The following is a 27,923-nucleotide window of genomic DNA, read 5'->3' on the forward strand; positions in this document are numbered from 1 at the left end:
TCACTTTTCCATGTGGCCATCGGTGTGTGTGAACAGAACTTAGGCCTCCAGGTGTTGGGTCAGAAGATTGCTCTAGTCTTGGTGAGCTATCTCACCAGGAAAGAGCTGGTACTGAACTGTCTGAATTAACGAAAGGCAAAGAAGTACCCGGTGTGACCCCTTGAGACCTTTATGCCTCACTGCATATCTTACCAAAGTCAGAGCCGTCCGCTGAGCTGTGACCTGGCGTCTCAGATTTTGCACACCCACATGCCCGCATGCTGTCCCCTTCTTGCAGGCACGTCGTACTCATTACCACCCCCTAAGCTGCCGCTGCCTCTGTGCCTTGAAGGCTCAACCCACAGGAACCACCAGGGAGCAGAAAACAGAGCCAACAAGCCTAGGACTGGATACATTGGAAACTAAATTGGGCCTGAGGAGACACCTTCCAGGTTGGAGTGCAGCTCTCTCATTCTGGTACCCGGACACCAGCATCAGCAGAAGCGTACTTCCTCATCGACTCATCAGAGTATGGCCTCTCAAGGCTGCAGGCGGGCCATCACCTGCTTACTCTGCCTGGGAGTCAAGGAGGACCAGGAAGAGCAGCATGGTCAGTACCGGTATGGAATTGGTGTTTTTGTGATCGCCGGGAAGCAAATGCCCCTGGCAGAAGGGAATGAGTGAAGCGGCAGCACCCACCGTCAGCTCACTTTATACATAGCTCTTCAGTGCTTTGTCTCTCCGTTTCATGCACACTCAGCCCTGATGCCCTGATGCCCTGATCTTTCTCTGGCTGTTTCCTCTTTTGCAGATGTGAAAGCACAGATGATCTTTCAGGCTGGAGAGGGGAGAGAGAAGAAAGTTGTACGGGGCCAGCCTGGAGTAAGAGGAGTGGGAGCAGACAGTGAAGGTGAAGAATTAAAAGGAGGAAGAGGAGGCTCCTTTGGTCCTAATGCTCCAGGTCCTGTGGGTGACGGGAAGAAAAATGGTGGCACCAGCGGAAGTGGCATGAAGCAAGAGCAAACGGAGCTGGTTGCTGAGGGTACGGAGAGTCAGAAAAGCCTAAAGCCTCCGGAGAGGCCGATGGCCCGCCACCACCTTCGGTTCACCCAGCGGCAGCTGGAGCAATGGGAGACCATTCTCCAGCAGAGTCGAGCCAGCAAGGTATGCAGACACGCCTTACCTTGCCCATAGTGGGCAGCTTTCAGAGAACACATGCTAGTTCAAGGTGATCTTGGTTCTCTCCCAGGCCCCCCTTATCCCCTCTTGAAAGAAAGGCCACCTGGCAACTCTAGACTGCCCAACTCCATCCTCCTGCAGATGGGTGCTGGGGTATGACGAAAGCTAGGGCAGCTGCGAAAGAAACCATTTTCTTGCTGTAAATACAATACGAGTCCTCTTGGAGACTGCAGCAAGGGAAGGTCTTGCCAGAGCAGAGTGAGAAGCCTGAGGTTGGAGTTCTGCCTTTGCTTGAAATTTTATATCTGTTCATCTCTTGATTGCTTTGTGTATCTTTAAATTACATTGGACCATGATGTGTTTTGATGAATGATTTTTTTTTGGCTTCCCCTTTAAGTTGGTACCGGGTGGTGGTGGGAGAACTCAGGGTAAATTAAGCCTCAAGGTGGATGCTGCAAACACTGTTGGGGGCAGGAGGAGGGGCTGATAGGACAAACATTGAAGCATGAATATGAAATATACTGTGCCTGCTTTAATTTCATCCACAGGGTCACATACTGAATGTGTTTTGTTTGTTTGTTTGTTTTTCCTTTTAGGAAGGATCGCGCAAGATGGATGGGTGTGAGTCCCGAATGTAGGTCGGTAATCTGAAAAAAAAAAAAAAGCCGTTTGGCAGGATAGCCATTCTAAAACTCACCTGAGATCTTGAATACCTTTGTCCTAGTTATATTGAGTTGGTGGGCTGTTGTTGAAGTCTCTAGGTTTGGGGAGGGTCTTTAAACTCTGTGGGTACAAAATGGAGTCAGAAAGCCCCAGTATGTGAGAATGTGGCTTCCTAAAGGGAAAAAGAATATTACTGCCCTTTACATAATGTTTGGGTAAAGAATGATGTAGAAATCCCCCAAATTTGACCTGGAGGGATGGCTCCGCCACTAAAGGCTAGGCCCACAAGCAAAAATATAAGAAATCATCCAAATTTATGAATCTATGAGCTCTGTGTTATTATTTCTGATAGTAAATTTAAGCATAAATTCTAAGAGGAAGGAGGGAATTTGTACATCTTCAGCCATTGTAGTGATGGGGTGGGGAGAGCAGCCTGCTTCTCCTGGCGTTGCTGCTTTGAATTCACTACCTGAATTTAAATTGTCTGGTACATCTTGGTGTATCTTCCTGATATATGAAGAGTCCACATATGATGGTGTTTACCCATAATGCCACGACCCTGGAGGTGAAGATCAGGAGTTCAAGGCCAGCCTGGGCCACATCAGACCCCGCCTCAAATAAAAGCAGACAGACGCGCACGCCTCAAACCCACACATTTATGTTGGTAGTGAATGTCTTTCTGACACCAGATTGTTTTCCTCATCCCTGGCAGGTATCATGAAGAACTGTTTTGTGTGATTGGTTGATGGTGGGGGCTAGACCTCACTGTGGGTTAAATTCTTACCTGTGGTAGTTTGGAATATTTTTTTTCCATTTTTCTCGGGCAGAGGTAAGTGGATTTGCAGCTCACTGGACTCAGAAGTGGTCGCACGAGAGCAGGGGAAAGTCCAAGCTGTACAGGAGTTCTTCTGGGAAGAAGGAAAGTAGAAGATTCAAAGGGGGCATCGGAATAACGGCATTAGGTGTATCTCTGAGTTCCCTCGTGTGTGCGCACTAACAAAAAGGCCCTGAAGACTGGGGAGGTCGCGTCTCTGAAACACTAGCTGTTCTCAGACCCCTAAGGCTACATACATCCAAGGCTACACTCCAGGCTTAAGCCAGGTCTGGCTCAGGGTGCTCAGGGAACAGTGCGTAGTACGGCATTTGCTTTCTGAGGAGTTCAAAAGCAGCCCTGGAACGGAGAAGCTGACGGTTGCCAAGCTGCTTTGTCCTGCCCTCAGTTTACCTAGTGTGCTCTCAATGGCCCTCTGAGGGTAGAGTGACCCACATGCCACAAAGAAGGTGAAGGACTGTGTTTTAAGATTCAGACATCTTAACATGAATGTCTCCAAAAGGCTTGTCCCGCAGCTCGCCTGCTCTGCTTTCTGAGCATCATCAGAACTATATTGTGAAAGTGTCCTGGACGTGAGCATGGTCCTCATTTCCCTCCCTGGAACAGTCTGTTCTCTTTGTCCACATTGCTATTGCCATTGTGGAGCTCCGGGCCATGAGTAGTGCTGAATTTGCAAGCCACATACTTAAAAGGGAGAAATGCTCCCTCTAGTGGCCCAGGAGAGAGAGGCTGCATTCAGAAAGAGCCCTTTGCCTCACCCTAGATACAAACTGAATGGCCGGCATCTACTACAGAGCCTGAAACGTTTCCTGGTGGTCACTGGGGTTTGCTGAAGGAAGGGCGCAGTGTTTTCTGTCCTAACAGGGTTCTTCAGGCCTTTCCCCTGTAGCTCTGTGACTGGAAGCCAGAGTTCACCCACAGTGAGCAGTTAGTATACCCTCAGCCCCTCACTGAATTAGAACAGCACGAAATGAAGGGCTTCTTGGTCTGGAATCTACGATCTCACAAGTTGGGTTGAGCCTATAACTCAAGAATAAAGCACTTGTCCTGGCATATTTGAAGCTCTAGGTTCAATCCCGAGTTCCTACCAAAAAATTCAACCAAATGTCAGTGTTTTTTTTTTTTGTTTGTTTGTTTTATCTGCATGCTTTTTAGTGTACTAATGCGGTCCCTTATCCTTCCGAGTGCAGGGCTAATTTAAGATTAGGAGCATTGCACACAGAAGACATGGGAGGAGGAGGACCAGAAGTGAACCATCTGGGCCCCAGAACACCTGTCTCTGAAGATTTCAGTGTCACCCTAGTCCCGGAGCAAGATGGGAATGGCTTCTTCTTGTGCCACCAACATCTCAACTGCCTATGCTGGCCACAGCGACCTAACTTCTCAGCCATTTTTTCAGCAATAAAGAGGCGGATTCTCAATATGTTTGTTCCATTGCCTTTGCGATTTCTAAAATATTGTTGTAAATATCTTAGTGATTCTAGTATTATGGAAATGTCCCTTAAACAGAATAACTAACAGGTATCCTTGCATAAATGTGGCATAATTGAATCGTCTTCCATATCCCCTACACATCACAGGAAATCTGCAAATATAGTGATGGATCACGCTGACCTACACATCCTCCATCTCGCCACCCCTTGTCACCCCGCTGCCTTCAGCTCACCCCACTGCTGTACATACAAGGAAAGACAGGGCAAGCTCCTGCTGAGAATCAGTGTGTTCCCCGATGGGGCTGAAGTCTGCCACTCTTCACGTGTGCTTTCCAGTACTGTAAATGCCTGGGGTGGGTGGGTTCTCTGATGATGAGCTCAGTAGTCCAGGAAGTAGATGCGTCCAAAGTGGGGTGAGGGCAGTGGGAATAGCCAGCGACCGCCTAAGGCCATTTACATTCCAAGCTGGGCCCTTGACTGAGCCAGATTTCCAGATCCACCCCTGCGTGGTCCTGGGCACTCAACATTGCTGTTCCTGGTTAGTCTCGGACAAATTGACAAGTGCTTTTGTCGTTATCATTCACATTTTGTCCACTAGCGGTGACAGGCATTCTTGAAATTGTTCCCATTCAGTTCACGAGGAGGTGACATGCACTCTTGACACTATTGTTCAATAGAGTTCATGGCGGGAGGGGAGCAAAAGTCACTCTTGACTTTGTCGTTCAAAACCTTTTGTCCATGAGGGCGTGAAAAAACACTCTTGACATTGTCGTTCCCATCTAGTCTGGCCCACTGTGGGGGTGCCATGCCTGGACTGGTGGTCCTGGGTTCTATAAGAAAACTAGCTAAGCAAACCATGGGGATCAAGCCAGTAAGCAGCTCCCCTTCACGACCTCTGCACCCATTCCTGCCTCCAGGTTCAGCCCGGTGTGAGTTCCTGTCCCGACTTCCTTCACTGGTAGACTTTGATGTGGGGCTGGAAGCCTAATAAATCCCTGTGTCACCAACTTGCTCTGGCCATGGTATTTCATCATAGCAGTAGTCCCCCTAGCTAGGACAGTCCACAAGGGGACAACAGGCACTCTTGACATAGCTCCCACGTACTTCACAAGACCGCCCCAGATCCTGGCAAGAGCGACCCGGGCTTGCCTAGAACTGCTTCCAAAGTTTCTTTGGCTTTAGACAGTTGTACACAGCAGGTCCTAGGGTCACACTGTTACAGAGACCCCCCCCCCCGAGAGATGACCACTCAGACCCAGTGTGTAGCCACCCGAAAGCCTTTACTCCAACTGGCTGGGACCACACCCAGGTGTTTGGGGCAACAGGTAATGGGACATTTGCAGCCTGGACAGAGCACCCATGCCTGTCAAATGAAGCATGCCCTCGGAGCCCAGCTCAACAGCCATTAGAAAAGACCCTAAGATCCAAGAGCATCAGCTCGATGGCAAGCCGAGCCCTCTCTGTAATTAGAGGTTTAACCCGGGAAGCAGTGTTATCTATACAAAGAAGGCACTTCCGAGCGTTGACCATCCCCTGTTAAGGAAAAGCTGGAGAAGGCCACGGTGTGCTGTCTGTGACACAGAACCACACGTAAGTGGTACTCCAGAGGCATCTTGACTTTTTCAGTCCCGTTTAGTCCACAAGGGGGCGCCAAGCAACAGGCACTCTTGACATAATTGTACCCCTTTATTCCATGACCGTGGGCCAGTGAGGGGGGGGGCAACAGGTGTCCTTGATTCTGTCTTCCCCCTTTTGCACAACAGGAAGCAATAGGCACTCTGGACATTGTCACCTTTAGTCCAAAAGGTGACTCTCCATCCAGGACCACAGGATTCTTCCTGAATTAGGAACCACCTTTGCCCTCAAACCTGTAATATCTGTGCAAAATTACAAATGTGGTATGTGAGGTCCCTTTGGGAAGTCAGGCAAGCAGGCAAGGTAGGAAGAGAAGCAGTCACTGCCCCTGTGGCTCAGCTGTCACAGCAGGAGATGCGCCGAAGAATTTCCCTCATGGAAGGCAGAGCCAGCCAAGAGGGTGGGCATTAGGCCAGGTGCTGCCCAGAGGCGAAAGGATGGAGTCAGAAGGAGCCCTCCGGGATAGGGCTCCAGTTGCCTGCTGCCCCCTTCCCACCTGCCAGGGGCCCTGCGTGTCAAGTCAGCTCCAAGACCACGTGACTCCGGCAGTGTCAGTCCTGTGCTTTTGTGTCTGTCCTTTAGATTTCTGAGACTGATGTTCTGGCACGGAAAATTATGTAAGTGAAAGAGCTTCCTGTTCGGTTGGTTTCCATGGTTTCATGAAAAGTGGAGCCTCTTTTGTGCTAAAAAAAGAATGGTAAGTGGAGCTTTCACAAAACCCTGTTAGCTTTGTCCTTCCTGTAGGAGCTATGAGATGGCAGATGACTGCCCTCCTCCTGACAGAGAACCATCTAGTGTGCGAAGTAGAAAAACAGTAACATCCCTGGCTGGGGTGTGGTGCTGCTATGGAGCTAAAGGGGAGGGGGAGTTGGCTGGTGCAGTGGTGGTGGGTTATCATCCAAGATAAAGGTGGGCACAGGACAGCAGATCTATTATTGTCACCTGCTTCTCAGTCTGGAGCCTGATGTGTCTGAAAGGGACAGAGAATGGCAGGGTGGCAGCACAAGTGTGAGTGTGTGTATCTGTGCGTGTGTGTCTGTGTGTGTGTCTCTGTGTCTCTGTGTATGTCTGTGTGTGTGTCTGTGTGTGCTCGCATATCTGCATGAGCAGATAGACAACGAATAGAAAGGTTCAATGCACTTTAATTCTTAAATCTTGAAATATAAAGAAAATGTAAACGGACTAGGATGGAAAGCGACAGCTATTTAAGCTAGTTCCACAACCAACAATGTCTATAATTTACAATTATGAGGTTCGAAAACAACATCAAAACCCACAAAACATTAAGCTTTTTTAAAAAATAGAGATAAAAAGATAAATATTTTTTGAGACAGACCTTCCCCATGAAGCCCAGGCTAGCCTTGATGTTGTAATCCTCTTGCTTCAACCTCTCAAGTTCAGAGATTCATAAATTGATGAAATTTTTACCTGCAATATCGGAGACATGTTTACACTAATGATATTATTTGTTATTTATCTGTAGTCCAAATTTACCTTTCCCCACTGAGACAATGGGGATGTTCTATCGGGAACTCACCAAGGCCAGCTGGCCTGGGTCTGAAAAAGCCTGGGTTAAAACCAGTCTCGCTGAACATAGCAGACAATGAGGACTACTGAGACCTCAAGAACAATGGCAATGGGTTTTTGATCCTACTGCACCTACTGGCTTTGTGGGAGCCTAGGCAGTTTGGATGTTCACCTTACTAGACCTGGATGGAGGTGGGTGGTCCTTGGACTTCCCACAGGGCAGGGAACCCTGATTGCTCTTTGAGTTAATGAGGGAGGGGGACTTGACTGGGGGAGGGGGAGGGAAAGGGGAGGCGGCGGTGGGGAAGAGACAGAAACCTTGAATAAATAAAAAAAACAAATTTACCTTTCCCACTTCCAATTCATCAAATGCAGTACTAGTACCTGTTTCAAAATTGGCATATGAAATAACTTGATCTTTTTGATGTTTGAATTTCTGTACACTGGTTCTTTTACTCTTTCCGTTACTGAAGCAACAAATTTGTCAGAGTGAAAAACCTAAGACATGAACTAAAATCAAAGCAGGAGGCAAGCCTATTATCATCTTGTTGGGAAGAAGTAGTCAAGGAGGGAAACTGATGTTGTGTATTTACAGATACCTTTTGGGTTGAGACAAGATCTCACTGTGTAGCCCTGGCTGGCCTGGAACTTGCAATGCAGACCAGGCTGACTTTGAACTCAGAGATCCGCCTGCTTCTGTCCCCCACATGCTGTGATCACAGTCCAGCACAAACATTCTGTGCTCCCATAGACATTTGTATGTTATGTCACAACAAAGTCAGGAGGGTGACAGTGCGGAGGGACAGACATATTGACAAGTGTTTACATCAACTAAAAATGATTAAGATGAATTTACTAATAAACTTACTCAGAAACAATATTCAATGACATGAAAATAAGTATTGAAGTTGAGGGGGCTCTGCCACAACCACCACTTTAAGGCACGGAGCCCACTAACGGGTTTCACTTAAACCCTCTAAGGCGTTAAAGGAAATAGAGTTATATACTTCTGACTCAATGAAAGTTTAAGTTTGCCAAAGCTTTGCTTTGACGAACTGCTGCCTGCCTAGTCATTCAAGCCCCTTTCTCTTGACCAAAGAAGCAAGTGTTTGACAAACTGCCTTGGAGAAAGGACCTTGGCTGCCAGCTGCTCAGAGAGCAAATCTTGCTTGTATCAAGATAACGGGAACTGTACTGGTCTGTCTCTGTGAAATGGCCAAATTGCCTAGAAAACGTGATTTGAAGAGATTTGAAAACCACAGTTTCTCCCTGGAAACTAGCTTAATTGCTCTGTGTTGGCACCCACTCGACTTCTCCATGTTCAGCGAGCTCCGCAGGTGTTTTCTTCGGCAATGGGGTCTTGCTGTCAGATTGTGGAGAGGGACATATAGCCTTGGCAGCAACCTGAGTTGTTTACTCAATTATATGTAACCCATTCCTGGCGCTGGAAGCTTCGTTTGGTGACAAGAAATGCCCAGTTGGGGTTCTGTCTCCCCCATTATAGGGCAATTTCATCGTAGATCATCTTCATACATGTACATATTTTTTTTCTAGTTCCATCCATTTACTCCACAAATTTCATGATGCCATTTTTAAACAGGCAAGTAATATTTTATTGTGTAAATATATTGCATTTTCACCCATTCTTCTGTTGAGGGACATTTAGGGTGCTTCCAGTTTTTGGCTATTATCAATAGAGCAGCAGTGAACATGACTGAGCAAGCGTGTCTGTGGTAGGACAAAGCATCCTTTGACTATATGTCAAGAATAATATAGCTGGCTCTTGAGGTAGATTAATTCCCACCTTCCCAAGGGGCCACCACACTGATTTCCTCGTGGCTGTACAAGTTTGCACTCCCACCAGGCAAACAACACGAAAAGCTGCAGCCCACTGTGATTTTAACTACACTAGGAAGTGCATTTCCTCAGGGCTGCCCAGGATGGGAAATTTACCACTGCATCTCTTCCTTCAGGGTACCACACTGTGCGGAGCTCCTAGAATTAATTACATGGTCTCTGTTCTTCTACCAGTTAGCTTTGTCAGACAATGTGTGCCAGTCTGAGAGGGAAGGCTCACCGGAGGGATGGGATGGCCTTGATTGTGAATTGGCAGAGGAAGGCCCATCCCTCTGGGGGTTGTTACCACCTCTGGGCAGGTGTTGTTGAGCCGTGTAAGAAAGCCTGCAAATGAGCCAGCAGGCAACCTCCCTCCATTGCTTCTGCTTCAAGGCTCTGCTTGACTTCCAGCCCTGACTGCTCTCACTGATGGACTGTGTAACCTATGAGTTGCTTTTGGTCTGAGTATTTTATCATGGCAAACAGAAAGGGAACTCGAAGACCCTCCTCTTACAGCAGAGGGCAGTGTGGAACTGTGACCACACAGGAGGAGTCTAGCCTCAGCGTGAGGCTGACTGTTGATCTGGACGTAAATGCTGCAATGTCAGAGGCCTTTGTGCTTGCTTCTCACGTTTAACATTTTATTTGTAAGTTTACAGGGGAGACTAGAGTTCAGTCTGAAGAGAGGCAATGAAAGCATGCTAGAGAAGGAGGTAATGGAGTATGACAGCTGGTCTGTGTTTGTATGTTGTGTGTCTGTACTCATTTACGTCTATGTGTGTGGATATGCATGTTTTGTGTGTAGGTACATGTAGAGGTCAGAGGGCAAGGTTTTGTGTCTTCCTTAATGGCTTTCTACCTTTTTGAGGTTTTTTTTTCTTGAGACAGGATCTCACAACATAGCCTTGGCTAACCTTGTAGACCAGGCTGGCCTTGAACTTGTAGAGCTCTGTCTCTGGGATTAAAAACATGTGCCACCATCCCTGGTCCACATTCCTTTTTGAGATGATAGTGTTCCTCACTGAATCCGGAGCTCACTGATTGGCTAGACTGGTTGGTCAGTGAGCTCCAAGGATTCACCTATCTCCAGCCCTGGGATTAGAATAAGGTACCGCCAGGCCTGGCATTTCAGTATGTGCTGGGGATCCGAACTCAATTCTTTATGTACATGTGGTAACCATTTTCCTGATTCAGTTGTCTCCCTCACTGAGCCATCTTACCAGGTCCCACTAAATACATTCTTTTAAACCATTTCCCGGTGTGCTTGTTTGTGCCGTATGCACACGACATCATGGGTGGGCAGTGGAGCTGCTAACAACAGGGGCCAGTGTCTTTACTTTTTCTTAGCAGAAGGGATCCTCTAAAAAAGCACAAGGGCCACACCCTGAGTCAGGCTGAGGCAGCCATCTATCTGCTTTTTGGAGTGTGGAGTCTGAGCCCCGTTCGGAGGGCTTTTTCCTCAGGTTTCACTGTGGTAACCTTTAGCACTCCAATATCGCTGAGCTGCTTCCTTGTGATGAGCTGGCTACAAGGACGGTTGCTGAGGAAACCAGGTCTGGAAACAGCAGGCCACTGTGTCAGACGGTGAGCGCAGAGGCTGGCTTTCAGCTTTGTGATCCGTCGCAAATGCAGGGCCAGCCAGTTTCGCCATGGTGGAAGCTAAAGTTTTGTCAGGATGGGGACTATGTGCTGTTCCCCAGTCTCTAGAACCTCAGGTCCCGCGACCATTTGTGCCCTGCCAGCACCATGGTGATCCCCGGTCCCTGAGTTATCTGCCTGGTGCTGGTCCGGAATGCTGCTGGCAACGTTATATGAATCTCCACAACCAAACTCCCCTGCCCTCTGAGCACAGTGCTCACTGCCTGTTCACCAGGCACACCCTAATGGCAGGTCCCCTAACTCTTTAGTTCCTATTAAGTTACCCAACTCTGGGACCAAGGTAGCTAGGAGGAAACAGGGTCACCTTGTGAGGCTGGGAGATGGGAAGGAAATCTCCCCAAAAATATAAGTGTCTGGGCCAAGGAGAGTTTATACAGGGAATCACAAAAGGGTCTCATGGGGTCTCCCAAAGGGCAGCTGCACTCGTGAGTATGGCTGTCCTGTCCAACTGCAGTACCTCCCATGCCTCAGTTTAAGCATCTCTTAGCTGGAAATAACAGTAATTAGCATAATTTCCCATACAGGCATTGGTATTTAGAGTAGAGTTGATCTTTCTTCATCGGCCCTGCCATGTGACTGGACTAGCAAATTGTGAAAGAGATCAACAGGGATTTTGCCTCTGTTCAGCCGGGCTGTGGGTCACGCTGGCCACGGCACGAATCCTGGACAACTGCTTTCCTAAATTACTGGCTGGTAAGCCGAATGGGTGCTTCTGCTCTCACCAGGCAGAAATAGTGAGTAGGCACGGAAAAGCAACTGTCGCTGGATTTAGTGCTGCAACGTCACAGGAGAGAGAGCAAGAGACTGTCTGCCTGTAGACTCACGCACAGCCCGAGCAGACTGCTTACGTCACCTGAAAAGAAATATTTGGCCCAGTGGCAGTGTTGTCTCTTAGCACCTCTCCTAACCACGGAGGACTATGCTTGGACCAATCCTAGGCTTTTCCCTTTCGCAGCAATCACCTCTCTGCTAGGCCTCCAGGGGACGTTCCCCACCCTCTCCCCTGGGTAGGAAAAGTTTCGAAGTCTTCTAGAGTTTGCTGAGGTTAATAGCACAGCAAAGTCTAGCGCAAAGTGTTTTAAACATTCCTGGCAGAGGCTGCACTTTGAGGAGACAGGACAATCAGCTATGAACCTTTCATAATTTTTCTTTTGGTTTTTCGAGACAGGGTTTCTCTGTGGCTTTGGAGCCTTTCCTGGAACTAGCTCTGTAGACCAGGCTGGTCTCGAACTCACAGAGATCTGCTTGCCTCTGCCTCCCGAGTGCTGGGATTAAAGGCGTGCGCCACCACTGCCCGGCAACCCTTTCATAATTTTATCACATCCTTTGAGCGTTCAAGGATGCTGGCACTGGCATGAAGAGCCTCCGCCTGGCTTTCCGCCAGTCCATCTGTTCAAGGTTGCCTAGGCAGTTTGGGAGAATCCCACAGCTCCTGCTTAGTATCAAATGGGTCCATTTTCCAACATCCTGGTTTCCTTACTAGAAAATGAACTTTAGAACAAGCACAAGTTGTTAGCATTCAGGCATAAGGTTGGCCCGCCCGCTATCACCTGGTATCTGTCAGTATTTAGGCAAATGCCTAGCCAGCCCCAGGGTCCCATCCCTGCACAAGAGCTTGTCAGTATTCAGACAAAGGCCTAGCCAGCCTATGGCTGCTCACTACTACGTCATGCGCTGCATGTCTGCTGCAAGGCTCTGGACACATGCGTCAAGGCCTTTTTAAAAGGCCAGCCTGGTCTATAAGAGCTAGTGCCAGGACAGGCTCCAAAGCTACAGAGAAACCCTGTCTCAAAAAACTAAAAAAAGAAAAAAAAAAGCAAGCTCCGCGCCCCCTCACCTCTTCTGCCTCCCCTTTCTTTCCCCGTCGACTGGCACTACTTTCTCTTTCTCCCCATCTATAAACTCCCACGTGGGGCTGCTGCATATTGTGGTCTGTTTTCACCCTCCACTAAACTGCAAAACGAATAACCTAAATGTAAAGACCTTACACTTCCTACCAGTAGTGATTGTGAAACAGATTCTAATACCACTTCAGCGGTGTTTTGAGACGCCTGTCCAGTGGCTCAGGGAGATAAGTCACCTTAAAGATATCATGTTAAGTTCAGATTATTTTGTGCTGGCCTTGTGCCTGGGATGCCACTCTCTTCTTCAGGTCAGACTTGAAAACTCCAAACCCATGTGGCCCCAGCGAAATGGCACTGTCTTCGGAAGTCCCTGCCTAAAGGGACTTCCTGTGGAAGTTTGTGAAAGGTACTGGGGTCTGCTTGGTTCTTTGGGTTCCCCGGGCTGGCGGGATGATGAAATGCAAGCAGCCCATATCCAAGGAGGCTTCATTGAGAAGAAAGGGCAGAAGCGTGCCCTGGGAGCTTGCCCATGTTCAGCCAAACGCCTTGCAGTGGGTGAAGACAGAGTATGTGGATGCCTATTGGCTAGTGTGCTTGGCAATCTCTATCCTCTCTGCTGTGGTGGACCCAACGGTAGGAAATCAACACACGGCAGACTCCACTGCCACTGAGAAATGTGTGTCTAGGCCCAGTTTGTGGGTGGAGGCAGAAAAACCCCTCCCACTGTGGGTCTGGAGGTGCTCAACTATGCCGTCTGCATGGTGGGAATTAGATTTTTCGGGGCTGGCTTGGTGGGATGGTACATGCTGTACTCCAGTTCTTTCTTTTTTTGAGGGGGGGGTCTGTCCCATTTACATACCCACAGTTATACAGCTATGTATTGCTTCTGAATTGAAACATTTTTTCCTGAAGACAGAGGCGGCAGAGGCTCATATGACTTAAGAAACGTACTAAGTTCCAGAGAGTTGCAGCATTCACAAGAGTCCTTCCAAAGGTAGTAAAGTAAGTTCAATTCCGAGGAGAGGAAACCTTCCAGGTCAGTCTCCTGCAAACTGTCCATAGAGCTCCAGGGGCACAGCTATCGTGAGCTGCCACTCAGGCTGGGGCAGGACTTTTAATGATACAGCTACCTTTGAGTGATCTGTGCTCTGGTAACTACTCACATATCCCCCGATTAAAAACCCCGACACACTGACTGGTTCATTGGCTGGAATCATGAAATTTGGTTTACCACAGGTGAATCTGTGGTTTGTTCATACCTCCTTAGGAAAAGACACACAACTGGTGAAGGCCCTGAAGATGAGAGACAGGTACCTGAGCAGAACGAGAACAAAATTTGCCTGTCCTTGTGGGGAAGAGGCAGCAGTGGCCTTCAACAAGGAATCAGGAGCCCCACTGGCTTTGCGCTTCAAGTTCTGCTCCAAATCCCGACTAACACAGGCTGAGAACTCTGAAAGGCTGGGGAGAGAGAGCAGGCCCAGGCAGGTGGCTTGGCCAGAGGGGCTTGCTAGGAGTAAACAAGATCCTCAAGGGTTATCTTTCTGTAGCAGGAGGACCCCCAACAGAGATCGGAGCTCTTCAGCAGCAGTGGACACTAGCGACAATAGGATGTGAAAAAGTCCTACCTTCAAGGTAGCAGCCTTGAAACAGTAGTAGGCAGTGTTTAAAAGCTCACAGAGATAGTCAGTTGCAAGGTCCCAGGGGAAGACTGTGGCAATCAGAAACAAAAATAAAAACAAGCAAACAATAACCCTCACCTGGCTAGGGAAAAAAAACTGAGAAGGGACAACCCACACTCATCCCTTTGATGCTCCCCTTCCAACCAGTCTGAGTCCATGCTGGGCAGCAGTGGTACCCACCTTTAATCCCAGCACTTGGGAGGCAGAGGCAGAGGCAGGTGGATCCCTGTGAGTCTGAGGCCAGCCTGGTTGGCAGAGTGAGTTCCCCGAACATCTTAACTCCCCGAACATCTGGGGCTGCGTAGAGAAACTGGGTCTCTCTCCGTCTCTCTCTCTCATACACACAAAAACAAAACCAACAACAACCCCCCCCAACAGCCAGGTGGTGGTGCATGCCTTTAATCCCAGCACTTGGGAGGAAGAGGGGGGCAGATCCCTGTGAGTTTGAGGTCACCCTGGTCTACAAGAACTAGTTCCAGGACAGGCTCCAAAGCTACAAAGAAACTCTGTCTCAAAATAAAACAAAACAAAAGCCAAAACCACCAAAACAACAACAACAAAGCCCCACGCTGATTCTTGACAGGAGTCTGAGTCCCAGCTGGCTCCTGGCTCTGGTCTGGACCTGCTCTGAGAGATGCTGCTTTTGCTTGGAGAGCTACTGTTTCTGCCACAGCTGTGGAGACTGGGTGCTTCAGCCATAAGCAGGGCAATTTCTTCAGCCTTTGAGACACACCAGAGATGGGAGATCTACCATTTTAGCTACTCAGTGACCTGCTCTCTGCAGACTTGCTCTGCCAGAGACTGTGCCCAGTTGGCATACTGAGACACTCTTGAGAGCTTGCTGCTGTGACCCTTGGCTAGGTACCCAGAAGCCTGCTCAGACCTTAGCTTATTCGTTCTAGCTCCCTATCCAAGTGTCCACTCTTCTGTTTAAAGTGCTCTGGTTGGTAAATAAGAGTCTGTCTTGCTTCTCCCCTTCACTGACTATCCACTTTATCCCTGGAGGGAGGGGAAAACAAGAAACCGAGGTAAGACTAGGCCATCTTAGGGAAACGAAGTAGCGAAACATCATGAGCCAGTTGACTGTTGTTGGAGGGTGGCCGTCATGGCAGGGACTTGTGGAAGCCACTGCTGTTTCAGGACAGTCAAATAGGGCTAGGAAAAGAGTCAAGCAGCCCGCAGGGCTCAGGACACCAGAGTGTCCCACTAGTAGTGCAAGATGAGAGACCAGATCCCTTAGTACACGGAGCTCCTTGAAGCTTTCTGAGAAGGGCATGTGAGGGTTTCTGTGGGTCCTATGCCTTTATCCTACCAGCAACCCTTCCTTCAGCCTCTCAGGCATTCACTCAGTTAGCAAAATACTGGCACACTGCTGTTTTCTGGTAGCAAGCAAAATGCCCACCCTCTCAGCCCTGTGGAGAGTCCCAGGTACACTGGAGCTGGCCCAGGTACATTGGTGGGCTGTGTTCCCTCATATCTAGGGGCAGGCTATCTGCCTAAATGCTTTCTTGCTCCCAGCAGAAGTCCTTGGCGCACAGGAACACATCCAACACTACACAGGCCAATTCCCAGAAGCCCCTAGGGATCCCAGCTCGGTAATAGGAGGTACCAGTGGCAGTATAGAGTCCCATAGGTGGGAAAGACGGAAAGTGTGCACAGGACAGAGTTGAGTTAAAAAGTAGGACATGCCAGGAATAAAAAGGGCAAACCAAGGAACACTGTTTGGTGACAACTTAAAATGGAAAAGGAAGTCAGGGAAGGGCAGCTTTGGGCTCTGGCAAAGTCAGAAGGGCAGTGGGCAGCCATGGGCAGTGTCTGAGCAGGGAAGCAGGAGAGTCAGGTTGGCATTTTTTTAAAGATTTATTTATTTATTATGTATATAGTGTTCTGTCTGCATATATGTCTGCAGGCCCGAAGAGGGCACAGATGGTTGTGAGCCACCATGTGGTTGCTGGGAATTGAACTCAGGACCTCTGGAATAGCAGTCAGTGCTCTTAACCTCTGAGCCATCTCTCGAGCCCCAGGTTGGCATTTTAGAAAGATCATCTGGACTGCACTTGTGAGAGCCTGACGGTTTTGGTTTGTAAAATCATCTGTCGCCAGGTCAGACCTTTACCTATGTATGGGGTAAATCGCCTAATAACGGATATCAAAGCCCTGCCCACATTTCTGTTTTGACATAATTCTGCAGTGAGTATCACTCCCAAATCAATACACACGAAGTCATTATTACCAAGTTCTAATAGTAAGTATTCTTCACTCTCGATGGATGTCATGGAAGAAGTTGAAACCTCGTCCCACCCTACCAGGGAACTATCTTAGAGCTTGATATGCCAGTCTAAGTTTGCATCTGGGACAAACGGGCCTCTCTCACAGAGCCTCAGGGGAGTTTATGTGGTCAACTCCCTACACACCAAAATCTTAGCATAAGGAACCCCCTTTACTGGTCTTTTGCTGCAGCCAGCGCAGCCTGGATAGCCAAGACTGGCGGGTGTGTGTGTGTCTGTGTGTGTGTGTGTGTGTGTGCTGGGATTGAGACACGGAAGCTTCTTTTCAGGTGGAAGAACAGCAACTTTTTTTTTTTTTTTTTTTTTTGCCCAGCAACCTTTTATACCTCTACTGCTTCTGTGGAGACCCACTGGCCAGATTTATACCTCTACTGCTTCTGTGGAGACCCACTGGCCAGAAAGAACACAAACATCCTTGTCAATTACAGACCACAAGGAAGTTCCACTGTCAGTCAGGGGGAGTGAGGGCAGCTGGATCACGACAATTCTGAAATTGCTAATTTGAATTATCTTAATGCTCTGAAGGGAAACAACATTGTCTTGGGTTTTGCCTAGGCAGGGATTCAAGTTTTGCTTTTTTGTCTTTAAACTCCTACTTGTCATTAAAAACATATTTACAATTCACTTGTCTTTCCCTTCATGGCTGTAACGAGCTGTGTGAAACCTTCTGGAGCACCTTCCTCTTTGTGCTTTCCTAATTACTGGAACTACTCCTGCATCCCGCAGATTCTCTTCTGTCTAGGGGATGGGCCAGGGGGGCTGCAGGGCTTTGACTGTAGACAGTTCTGCAAGAGAAGGTCTGAGAGCGCACCTGTGTGCGGACATGCAAATTCAGACAAAGCTGTGTGCAGGTATGTTCCCAATCTAGAAAGTAGACGGAGCAGAGTCAGCGGGGAAAATACTGTAGAAATTCAAAAATCACATTTCTTAACCTAAAACAGTGCTTTTCAACCTGTGGGTAGCCACCCCTTTTGCCTTTTGGCGTTTATCAACCTGAAATAAAACCATTGGAAAACTCAGATACTCCATTATGAGTCATAACAGTAGCAAAATAACAATTACAAAGTAGCAAGGAAAACAGTCGGGAGAGAGACACCACAACATGAGGATTGTATTAAAGGGGCACAGCATTAGAAGCATCAAGAAAGTAAACAAACATGAAGGAGATACAAGATTTCATTAACACATTTCATTTCTGGGGCCTCAGTCATAGAAAAGTCACACAGAGTAGTAAATTGCACTCACAAAGCTCCGACATTCCACTGAAAAATATGCGCATGGGTAAAGGTTTCCTGTCAGTGCAGGGATGTGTGGGATTGGGGAGCTGGAAACCAGCAGGCATCCTAAGCAGTCAACAGAGTTTAGACCCTTCCCCGGGTTCAATACGGGGAAAATAGGGCTTAGAGGATCAAGGGAAAAGGCAGAGAAGAGTGCTGGTTCCCAGACTTCACATAAATGACAGTTTGGAGCACAGGGGGCCTTGCTGTTCACTTGTGGTGCATACTACCACAGTGCACTCCACAGCTCCTGGGGGTTACACAGCAAGCACCCATCTTTAAGGGTGCTGCCTCCCCGATTAGAGAGTGAAATCCCTCTGCCTCACTCTTTTGCTGAGCCCTGGGAGGAAACTACCAGAAATAAAAGAATTCCCCACGGGGTCCAGTGAACTCTGCAGAAAGAGGATGAAACGAACAGACTCAGGGGCGCCCAGAATGAACGACTGCTTATCTGCTTCTCCCAAACCCTGGGGGCAGCATCTTGGGGAATTCATCTCAGAATCCAAGGCTGGGATAAATGCAGGAGGTAGGTCTCTGACCTTAGTGAGGAAAAAGCACCCAGGTTCACATTTGCAAGTTGCTCGCATATGGTGCAGGGAAGTTAGGGCTAAAATGGAGGGTGAGGTTGAAACAACCAAACCAGGAGCACTAAGATTGAGAAACAGAGTCTCTGAAGCCCAGTCCCACAGCGACACTATCTCACACTGATAAGAACGGGCTCCCAGCCAGAGAGTCTGCTGGCCAGGCAGGCACCAATTCCTTCAAGAAAGTACATGTTGGAATGCTGGGGGCTCCTGAGAGATAAAGAGCCATGCCTTTTCACTTCTGGAAGGAAGTTTGGTTGCCCTAACTGTACAGGAAGTCTTGATGGCATGTGGGTGGGAGGTTCATATGCAGGAAAGAACAATGGGAAGTATGCTTGCCCCTGATTGGACAAAGCTGGAAACCCAGAGTCTTGTGATTTTTGCCATTGCAACCCCCTGACTAATGGAAATTTGCGCCATGCTCTGGGAATCTCAGGTGTGGGCCTGAACAATGTCTATCATCCTGTCCAGTATTTAATAACTATAACTTCAAATTTGGGTCAAAAGAAAAGAAAAGCAAGCAAGCACATGTGGCACTATTGTCCCCTAAAATAGCCTGGCTTCAACAGCAGCTAACTGAGGGAGTAGGGAAAGACAGCCTCTAAGAAAGCCTCCCGCTTCCGTGTTTCAGGAAAGCCTTTCACAGAGACGCTGGAGACAAGGAGAACAGGAAGAAAAGCAGAACAGGCAGAATAATTGCAGTTGCTTCTAGGGAGCTGGGAGCAGAAAGAGAGATAAGTACAATTAAAAGCAAGTGGGCCGTAGGAAATGTCAGGGGGCACAAGGCCGCCCAGTGGCTGGTGGCTACCAGACCAGGATCAACACCTGGTAAAGCCTTAGTCACAGATGAACAATGGGCGTGGGGGGGGGGCTGAGCCAGATAAAGAAGGCACTATCATCTCCTTGGTGTGGGCCAGACCATGCGGATCTTGGGCATCCAGTGTCTCAGCCTGTGCTATCCCAGAGAACTAAGCCACCTCCTAACAATTACCTCAGGCACTGTCCAGACGCTGCCTCTGTGATGCTGTAAAAACAAACCCACTAAATGACAGAGCTCGGTGGCCTTTGTAAATTTGGGGAAGGTCATCTATCGCTGTCACCTTGATGCTTTAAAAAAACAAAATCCACTAAATGACAGAGCTCGGTAGCCTTTGTAAATTTGGGGAATGTCACCTATCTGGGGAGTTTCTCTAACTTTCCCCAATTTCCCCCTCCTGCAATGCTTCTTTGAAGAGACTGCATCAGAATTGCTTACTCCTCCCGTCTGTAAACCTCATGGCAGTGAGAGGAGTTTGGAGCCACTGACTAAGGCCGATTTGTGATGCCCAGAGATGTCTTTGGGCCACCATAGGTCCTTGGGACAAGCCCAGCTAGGTAGAGAGAGAAAGGTCTCCATCAGAACGAGCTTGGGACACTGCTGGGACTCAGCCCTTTGAGAACACAGACTCTCAGGAGGATCTTGCCCTGGCCTTCCCACGTGTTTGCCATCACACGAGACGGAGGTAGCGACCACAGTGAGTGTGTACAGTTGGGCAATCCACTATTTGGTGCATAAATGATGGAGTCTAATTTGTGCCACTTCATTAAGGGATGCGTCTTTGTCGTTTTGTTTGAATGACATTTGCATAACTTCATAAAATGATCTAGCCGGACTCAAGGACATGCTGAGCTTGAGAAGGTCTTTGTGTGACTTGCATCCTGTGTTGGAATTTCAAGTCCAGAGGCAACTTGGAGCCACAGGTTCTGCATCCCCGCCCCAGAGACTCGCTGTTTTTCCTTTTATGTACTTCTGCTCTTTGCAACCCTAAACTGCTTCTGCTTAGGCACCTCAGAGGACAAGCCCACAGCCTGGGCAGGACAGGTTGTGTGATTGGACACACTGTAATTTGGTTGAGCCCCTAGAAGACAGCCCTTCCGGGTCAAGCGCCAGAGCAGTTCATTTCGTCGTCTGGCGCCAGACCTGTGAGAGGCAGCTTTTGACTCTGCAGGACTGTGGTGTGCCTGATCGGAAGATTCCCGGAATGGAGACTCGCAAAGACTGCTCCAACACTTTCAGCGGGATGCGGGAGCTGGGAGCTGATGGGGACCAGGAACCACAGCATGGTCAGTAAACTGGTTCCGATGGGATTCTGGCGGGGCCAAGAAAGAAATCTAGTGGGAAAGCCGGTGGCCAAGGGCTTCGGGAACTCAGCTCTGCCTGTGGCCCCTCTTTAGACCTTCCAATGGTCCCTGGGCCACGATGCTCAGACTTTTATCTTTGTGATTTTCTCTGTTTCAGGTGGGAATGCAGTGGTCTTGAAGGCTGGAGAGGAAGGAGACAAGAAAGGGCTTGAGCAGAGCAAGCCCACTCAGGGGGAGCTCGATGAGGGCAAACTTGCTCCGGGCGAACTTGTTGAAGGCAAGCTTGCTCAAGAAGAGCCTGCTCAGTGCAGTCTCGCTCAGGAAGCCACAGAAGAGGGAGAGGAGGGAGATATCAAAGAAGAAGAAATGGGAGGAGGCCATGCTGCCGCTGGTAGTTCTGGCCCCGTGGACAATGAGGTCCACGAGGAAGGTGGCCATGGCGGCAGCGTGGATCAACAGCAGCCTCAGCCAGAGGCGGCGATGCCTGAGGGCACCAATAGTCCCCAGGCTGGGGAAAGGCTGCCTGTCAAGCGCCGCACCAGATTCACCCTGTCTCAGCTGCAGGATCTGGAGCAGCTTTTCCAAGAGAATCGCCATCCCAGCTTGCACATGAGGTAAGCACTTTGTCCTGCTAGGCGGCTGGATTTTCGGCAGTGTGTCCTAGCCCAGGCTTTCCTTTGGAGCTCCCTGGATCCTTGCTTTCCTCAAGAAATAGAACCACCCTGTCCCGATCCTCCCATCCTCTGTGAGAAATTAGTTTCTGGAGTAGGGGGATGGGTCCTATTCCCGCTGGGAATGAATGTGCTTTTTACCCATTTAAGGGACACGTGAGTGGGAAATTTAAACAATGCTTGTTCTAAATGCGTCTTTAAATATGAGAAAGAAGCCGGAGGTGTGGCTGGGAAGATGTGTGGGACGGATCCCACCTCAGATTAAAATTTTGCTAAGACTTTTCATCGTGGAGGCTCTGCCTTAAGTTTTCTATTCTAAGCACATTGACTAGGTACCTGTGTTTGGGGGATTACCCTTAATTTTGGTCCCTGTAGGAAAGTTGTTGCTAAAGCTAGTCTCAAAGAAAGTATGAGGAATAGTGTGGATATATGTGTGTGTGTGTGTGTGTGTGTACACATGTGCACGCACACAAGTGTGGATGTAAATGCTTCAAAAGCACATGGTTCATGTCCGCCGATCCTTCATTTCTAACACAAAGCCTAAATGTTGGAATCTTTTCACTTCAGGAAGGATCTTGCAAGATGGCTGGGTGTGTCAGAAGCCGATGTGCAGGTCAGTATTCTAAAGAATAATTTTGGAAGGACTTCCTGTCTTGTGATGCTTCTGCCTAGAAGACAGGCGTAGGGGCGGAGTGGGACCCTGAAATGGCATCCCAGGGATGCCAGAGCAGTACACAGGCAGGCTAGGTTCAGGAAGACACCAGACCTCCATTTTCTCAGGTAGGACATGCCGAGCTGGAGACACCAAGGTGCTTTGTATGCCACGTGGTGGACAGACCGTGTTCTCCATGGTGTTCTTGGGACTGCAGCCCGCATGCCTCACCCAAGTGAAGAAAGCACGTTCTTGTCCACCTTCGGCTGTCACGCTGCATGTCTCAGAAAAACTTTTCTCAGACTTCACCCCGCCCTAGTCTGTAATGGCAGATATCTAGCTTAGTTCTGAACCAGTACAGGGCCCAGGGACCTCCAACTGCTCTTAGCACCTTTGCCTCCCTTTGCTGGTGATGTGTTGCACTCTGAGCAGCATTCCAGGCACCCCTGGCTTTTCCAGACCACATGCCCACGAGGGAAAAGGCCTGTAGTCACTGTGCTGGGAGGCTAAGAAGGAAGCAGAGCCGGAAGAAGTGCCCTTTGTCTCATTAAAGCTGCATTCTGGATACTAACCAATGCTAGCATGGTGGAAACTTGGACAGACTATTGCCTCAGGCCTTTATGGATCCTCAGGAGCCCAAGAGAAATCTTCTTAATAATTTTTGATACCGCAGGGACCAGCAAGAAACCATGAGCTAGATTATGCATTCTTCCTGAAAGAATGCATTAAAAATACCAATTGATGTGGGCTGGAGCGAGAGGTAGGTCTTTAAAGGGTAGGCCTGCAACCAAAAGGTACCATTGGATGGGGAGAAGAGGCAATATTCCGGGTCTGTTCCCCAGTTGAAGGACTGGGTGTGGCTTACACGTCCCCAGGGGCTACTCAGGGGGTGTTCTTAGTGTTTCAGTGAGAATGAACCTGTTGCTTCCAGCATTCTGAACAGTCAGTATACACTTGAGGTACCTCTTCAACCCTTCTTGGGGCTACATAATAAACATGAAGTTTCTAGGCAGTCAAAGATTTGGTGCTTTGCTGAGGGAATAGCTGAGTGCCAGAGACACCCCTAGCATACACCAGGCCCGGGATGGGTTCCCAAATATGTCCTACCGTGTTAGCCAAGTTGAGCCAGTGTACGAAGTTACAGCATGTGTTCTTCAGCCGTGGTAAAGCCAGTGTACTGAAACAAGGCTCTCTTCTGGCTGCAGGATTGGTTTAGGAACAGGAGAGCCCTTCACCGGAGGAACACTAGACTGCTGGTGCTGTGCAACACACCCCCTGCTACCGAGAACAACGATGCCTGAAGATGCCGGAGCAGCGCTGAGTGCCATCCCTGTCCTGGAGGAAGATGTCCTGCAGCCTACCCTGCCCCTAACGTGTCGGCCACCCCTGATGGCCATGACACCCTTTCCTTCCCTGCATTGATTTCAGCAATAAAGAGGTGTATTCTCAGTCCGTTGGCTCCATTATTTTCCCAGGTTACCAAACTGTGGGTATAAGTATTTGAAAGATGGTAGTTTAAATTCTGGAAATGGAATTTAAATCGGGGTGACGTGGGCAAGCAGCAATCACTCTGCCTTGCAAAGGGAGGAGGACTTCTAGGGGCCAGGCTGCTTCCTGCTGACCCCACGTGGTTCTCTCCCCCCCCCTTCATGGACTTGTCAATTCGCTCTATCTCTGTGGGACAAGTTCTTTATAAGGGCAGAAAGGGCAAGTCCCCAAAGCAGGACAGTGTGTTTCTAGACACGGTTGTTACCACCCACACTTCAGTAAGTCCCAGCTTGGGCTCTGTTGTTGGAAACTTCTCAGAGCCATCTCCCAGGTTGGTGGCAGAAGGAATGGGAACACCCTGTGAGCTTTCGCTCCCCCTCTGTGGGCCTTCAGGGCAATAGGAGGAGGAGGCACACTGCCCAGAGTCCTGCTGCTTGAGAGAGAGGCGAAGCGATCCGCCCAGGCAGAGGGGGGATTCTGTCTCCCTCCTTGCATTCCGGTTCAGGGAGAATATGCTCCCAGCGTGGCCTGCTCAGAGACTTGACCTTAGTGTCTTCTGCATTTTGTCACCTGCCTCAGAGAACCCTCAGTACTCAAGATTTGGGGGTCTTTCCTTCCTCACAGCCCTATGATATTAGAAAATAATGTTGAACCCCTAGCACATGAGGAAGGAGCACAGCTTCTTTCCCTATGTGAACCCGCAGGTACAAATAAACCAAGTTCCTCTTAGGGACATGCAGAAGTATGGCCTAGGCTACTAATCCAAACTTGCTGCATGGCGGGTCCCAATGCCTGGTCTCCTGCCATTGCACACCCTGGTTTGTTTTCTCTCTGTTCCTTTGAGTGCTCCAGGGACCTCTTCTGCTGCAGATTTGTGCTCTGTTGCTTTTGGGTCTCTAAGATGCCTCCCACTGAGAAGATCTGAGAGCCCTTCCTGTAGTGGCAGGTATGAGGTACACTAGGGACGGGCCCACTGCCCTAAACCTGAGGTCTCCCCATTTCACACCTAGGAAATACTATTTCGGCACAGGTAGACACTGGCCCTGGCTCTAAGACTATTCTAGCAGTCTTCCTCACTTCCCTGTGCCTGTGACAAAGGGGTAGGATAGAGATACCACATTTAGACCTGCCTGCTCCCCAATGTCTTTCGGGCTGCCGCACCTTGACCAACTGGGTGAGCAGCTACTGACCATCACCTACCGCAAATGGACTCCGGTCTGAGATGTCCAGGGGACATGATGGCCACGGTGCTGCTGTCCAAAGAGGGCAGCAGGCACAGCAGTCTTGGATTCCCTGTTTGTCTTTGGTCAGGAAGAGGGGGCAGGGACTCTAGAAGGAGGAATGAAGCCAGAGCACAGCCCCTGCCCCCAGGCTGTGCAGGGCTCATTTTGCTCCATGCTTATCCTATAGTGCCTGGGGAATTGGAATGAACTGAAATCATTGTCAGCCTTTGAAGGGAGGACTGGAAGAGGGGGTTTCCAGGGGCCTTCATACTGTCTCCGGGGAGCCCGAGCTCCCAGCTCCTTCCAACTTCAACTGTTTCTCCATAGGAAGAAGAGTTCCTACACCAGGGAGGAGTTCTCCTCCTTCCTGACCCCTCCCCCACCCTGTCACCCCACTGTGGCAGCTGCAAAGACCACCAGGGGCTCTTCTCCTAACTGACCTCTGGATGGTATTTTGCAATCATTTTTATCTTGGGATAATCAGCAAGAACCCATGGTGGGGACCACACCTGGAAAAGCAGAGAGAGAGAAAGAGAGAGAGACAGAGACAGAGACAGAGACAGAGACACAGAGACAGACAGACGAAATGAGAGAGACACATAGAGACAGACAGAGGAAGACAGAAAGAGACAGAGAGACGAGGGGGATCCACTGAGGACCTGGGCCCCACAATGGATGTTCCAGCAAAAGATTATTTTCTTGAGTTTCATTCGGGCGCTTGCCACCAATGGCCCAGGTACCAGGTATCTTCTGCTGACCTGCTCCAGTGCCTGGCTGCCACACCCAGTGGCATTTCAGCAGGGACTCATGCTCCCTGAACTGAACCTACAGATGGCGGCTTCTGCCTCAGCCCACTTTGGATTCTCGTCCTAGAGTCCGCAGTGTGCCACTGAGATGTGCTGTAGACACGCTTCCCGGGGAGACACGAGGAAATGTGAACAAACCCCTACTGAGCCTGGCTGAAGCTCCCTAACCTTTTACTCCTTGTGTCTTAAGCATCTCTCCTGGATTATGAACTGTTTCACCTCCATCTGGGATGTCTAAAGTCTCCAGGAGGCTTCCTCCCACATGGAATTCTTATCTTGGAGGAAATTGCCACACACGTGTATCCAGCAGCAGGGCCAGAGCCTGTTGAGACATGTCCTAGGTGACGACATGCCTGCCTCAGGTTCTCACTGGCCTGCCCATCAACTAGATGTGGCGCCTTTCTTCTGTAGCTCGAGGTGCTGTGCAAGGGACCAGGTCAAGTGGCTCTGTGAGAGTGCGCCTTTACCAAATATGGGCAGTGATTGTGGGGCTCTGGGTAAGCATGTATTCCGAAGGGTTCCCAGTCTCCACCCACCAACTACATGTGAATGGCCGGGATCTGTGTCTACGGGATAGAGCTCTCTTGATAATTTACAAGAAAAGACTTGGTGCTGTTCACTGAGGAAATTCTGCAACAACCCTTCACTCAGCTATCCAAGATTCGCATAGAACTCCCTCCTGAAGGCACCAGGCTGTGTTTCTAGTGACTTCGCTTGGGTATTTGGACTCACCAATACCAGAGCCACTACTCTCAGGGGCTCATTGTAAGTTTTTCCTTCTTCCCCACTCACCATGCTAAAATCAGCCTGCAATCTCCAGTAGCCCCGTTGCCCTGGTCTTCTGTGGGGTCTCTGAGCAGTGGCCAGGGATGGTGGCCAGATCAAAGCTGATCACCTAGGGATAAAATTCAGCTTCTGCGTACACCCTCTCTCTCCCTACCCCTTCCTTGGGGCCACAACCTAGCCCATTCTCACCACACAGGCACACCCACTGGGGTAGGATTCAGCTACAAAGCCAATAGTGGTCTTGCAGGAGGAGCACCTGAGCCTGTGTAGCCCCAACCTGCTGAAAGGCCCCAGGGCAAGCCTGCTGCCAAAGGCTCCAGCAAGGGGCAGGTATCTAGGCTTCCATAGAGCAGCAGGCATGGCGCACCACCACGATTACAGTGACCACTTCTACTCTCACATGGACGACTATGGAGAGGACAGCAGCCCCCGCCCTGAACAGGGGGCAGCAGCTGAAGTGGGGGGCAGCTTCTGTGAAGGAGCCCTGAGCCTGGACCACAGTGAGAACCTTGAAAACAACCAGGCCCAGGGGGGGCACGTGAGCCCTTACGAAAACCTGGATCCAGAAGATGACCTCAACAACCAGGAGCCCATGGAGGTGGACCCAGATGAGCCAGCCCTGGAGATGCCTGAGGTTCGAAGGAGACGGCCCAGCAGGCCCCGCAATCAGTTCCACTTCACACACTGGCAGGTGCGGGAAATGGAGACTGTTTTCCAAGAAACCCAGTACCCGGATGTACTTACAAGGTAGGTGCTGGCTCCAGGAGGATCCCGGACCTCCAGGGGCTACTGTTTATGTTGACCTGGCCTTTACCCCTTCTTGTCCCTGTTGTCCCCATTACTTTCCAAACCAGGGGTAGCTTCTCCCCCATGACCAGAGAGGGGGATAGTTGTTTGTGATGGTGACCGGAAACAGGTGTGCTTACTGAGCCTGACACTCTCTCCATTTTCAACCGGGGAGTGACGTAGATAAATGAAAACCGTGTTGGAATGAAACTGTTCTGATGCTTTAGAGTCTGCAGAGCCAGGTATTTTTATGCCTTCTCTCACAGGGCTCTAGAAGTCCGTTCCTCGGGACAAACTATCAAAATCTCCCCTTTCTTCCCCTGCAGACCGGGACATCATCTTCCTCGTTGAACAGGAGGACTCTAAAGGCTCCTGCGACAGAGCTTGATGTCCTTTTTCAGCCTCTTTTGTCACAGTTCTCTGGCTTTTCAGACGTAGTTTCTGCTGGTGGTCAGATTGCTTCGGGGCTGATTATCACCCCCATTGAATCAAAGCATCCCACCATTGCTTTAGAACCCCCCTTTTAGGACTTCAGGGTTGCTGTAGCCCCCTGGCTATTGGGGTGGTGAGGTTTTTCCCTGGGGTGACGAAAACATCTTTCCCATCCTGGCTCTGTCTTTGCTATGTAAAATCTGAAATGGATTTGCTGGACTGCTATGTAAACTCTGAAATGGATTTGCTGGACTGCTAGTGAAACTCTGACATGGATTTACTGGACTGCTAAAAAAACTCTGAAATGGATTTACTGGACTGCTAGGTAAACCCTGACATGGATTTACTGGACTGCTAGGTAAAATCTGAAATGGATTTGCTGGACTGCAAGGTAAACACTGAAATGGATTTACTGGACTGGGTCTGTTTCTAATCAGTTCTTTCATTTCCTAGGGCATGAAGTGATATTCCCACCCACACTCTAGGAGCTTCCCTTTTCTCTCTTTCCTCACCAGTGTGGGTCATTTGCCTCTTGATTTTTTT

The 27,923-nt window shown here is 49.3% G+C and overlaps 3 protein-coding genes across 3 annotated transcripts; all 3 read left to right on the top strand.

Annotated features, from left to right (window-relative positions):
* Nucleotides 1–305: 305 nt before the first annotated feature.
* On the top strand, nucleotides 306–3,999 carry LOC126495833 (homeobox protein Rhox5-like). Its single transcript, XM_050133415.1, has 4 exons — nucleotides 306–589; nucleotides 791–1,143; nucleotides 1,755–1,796; nucleotides 3,844–3,999. Exons 1-3 carry the CDS (start codon nucleotides 511–513, stop codon nucleotides 1,794–1,796), a joined length of 474 nt encoding a protein of 157 aa, XP_049989372.1. The 5' UTR covers nucleotides 306–510; the 3' UTR covers nucleotides 3,844–3,999.
* A 16,340-nt stretch (nucleotides 4,000–20,339) lies between these two features.
* LOC126495832 (paired mesoderm homeobox protein 2-like) lies at nucleotides 20,340–23,284 on the top strand. The gene is made up of 4 exons (XM_050133414.1): nucleotides 20,340–20,518; nucleotides 20,694–21,150; nucleotides 21,775–21,820; nucleotides 23,065–23,284. The coding sequence occupies exons 1-4, from the start codon at nucleotides 20,437–20,439 to the stop codon at nucleotides 23,158–23,160; spliced, it is 681 nt and encodes a 226-aa protein (XP_049989371.1). The 5' UTR covers nucleotides 20,340–20,436; the 3' UTR covers nucleotides 23,161–23,284.
* Nucleotides 23,285–26,163: 2,879 nt separating this feature from the next.
* LOC126495831 (rhox homeobox family member 1-like) lies at nucleotides 26,164–26,922 on the top strand. Its single transcript, XM_050133413.1, has one exon. It carries the CDS (start codon nucleotides 26,521–26,523, stop codon nucleotides 26,911–26,913), a length of 393 nt encoding a protein of 130 aa, XP_049989370.1. The 5' UTR covers nucleotides 26,164–26,520; the 3' UTR covers nucleotides 26,914–26,922.
* The last annotated feature ends 1,001 nt before the right edge of the window (nucleotides 26,923–27,923 follow it).

Source organism: Alexandromys fortis, unplaced genomic scaffold (assembly GCF_014885135.2).
Source record: "Alexandromys fortis isolate MF-2015 unplaced genomic scaffold, M_Fortis_MF-2015_v1.1 scaffold_655, whole genome shotgun sequence".
NCBI classification, from domain to species: Eukaryota; Metazoa; Chordata; class Mammalia; order Rodentia; family Cricetidae; genus Alexandromys; species Alexandromys fortis.

Coding starts and splice junctions, on each gene's coding strand:
- LOC126495832 (XM_050133414.1), top strand. CDS start 20,437: ATGGAGACTCGCAAAGACTGCTCCAACACTTTCAGCGGGATGCGGGAG. Junction 20,519..20,693: donor GGACCAGGAACCACAGCATG/GTCAGTAAACTG, acceptor TCTCTGTTTCAG/GTGGGAATGCAGTGGTCTTG. Junction 21,151..21,774: donor CATCCCAGCTTGCACATGAG/GTAAGCACTTTG, acceptor TTTTCACTTCAG/GAAGGATCTTGCAAGATGGC.
- LOC126495833 (XM_050133415.1), top strand. CDS start 511: ATGGCCTCTCAAGGCTGCAGGCGGGCCATCACCTGCTTACTCTGCCTG. Junction 590..790: donor GGACCAGGAAGAGCAGCATG/GTCAGTACCGGT, acceptor CCTCTTTTGCAG/ATGTGAAAGCACAGATGATC. Junction 1,144..1,754: donor AGCAGAGTCGAGCCAGCAAG/GTATGCAGACAC, acceptor TTTTCCTTTTAG/GAAGGATCGCGCAAGATGGA.
- LOC126495831 (XM_050133413.1), top strand. CDS start 26,521: ATGGCGCACCACCACGATTACAGTGACCACTTCTACTCTCACATGGAC.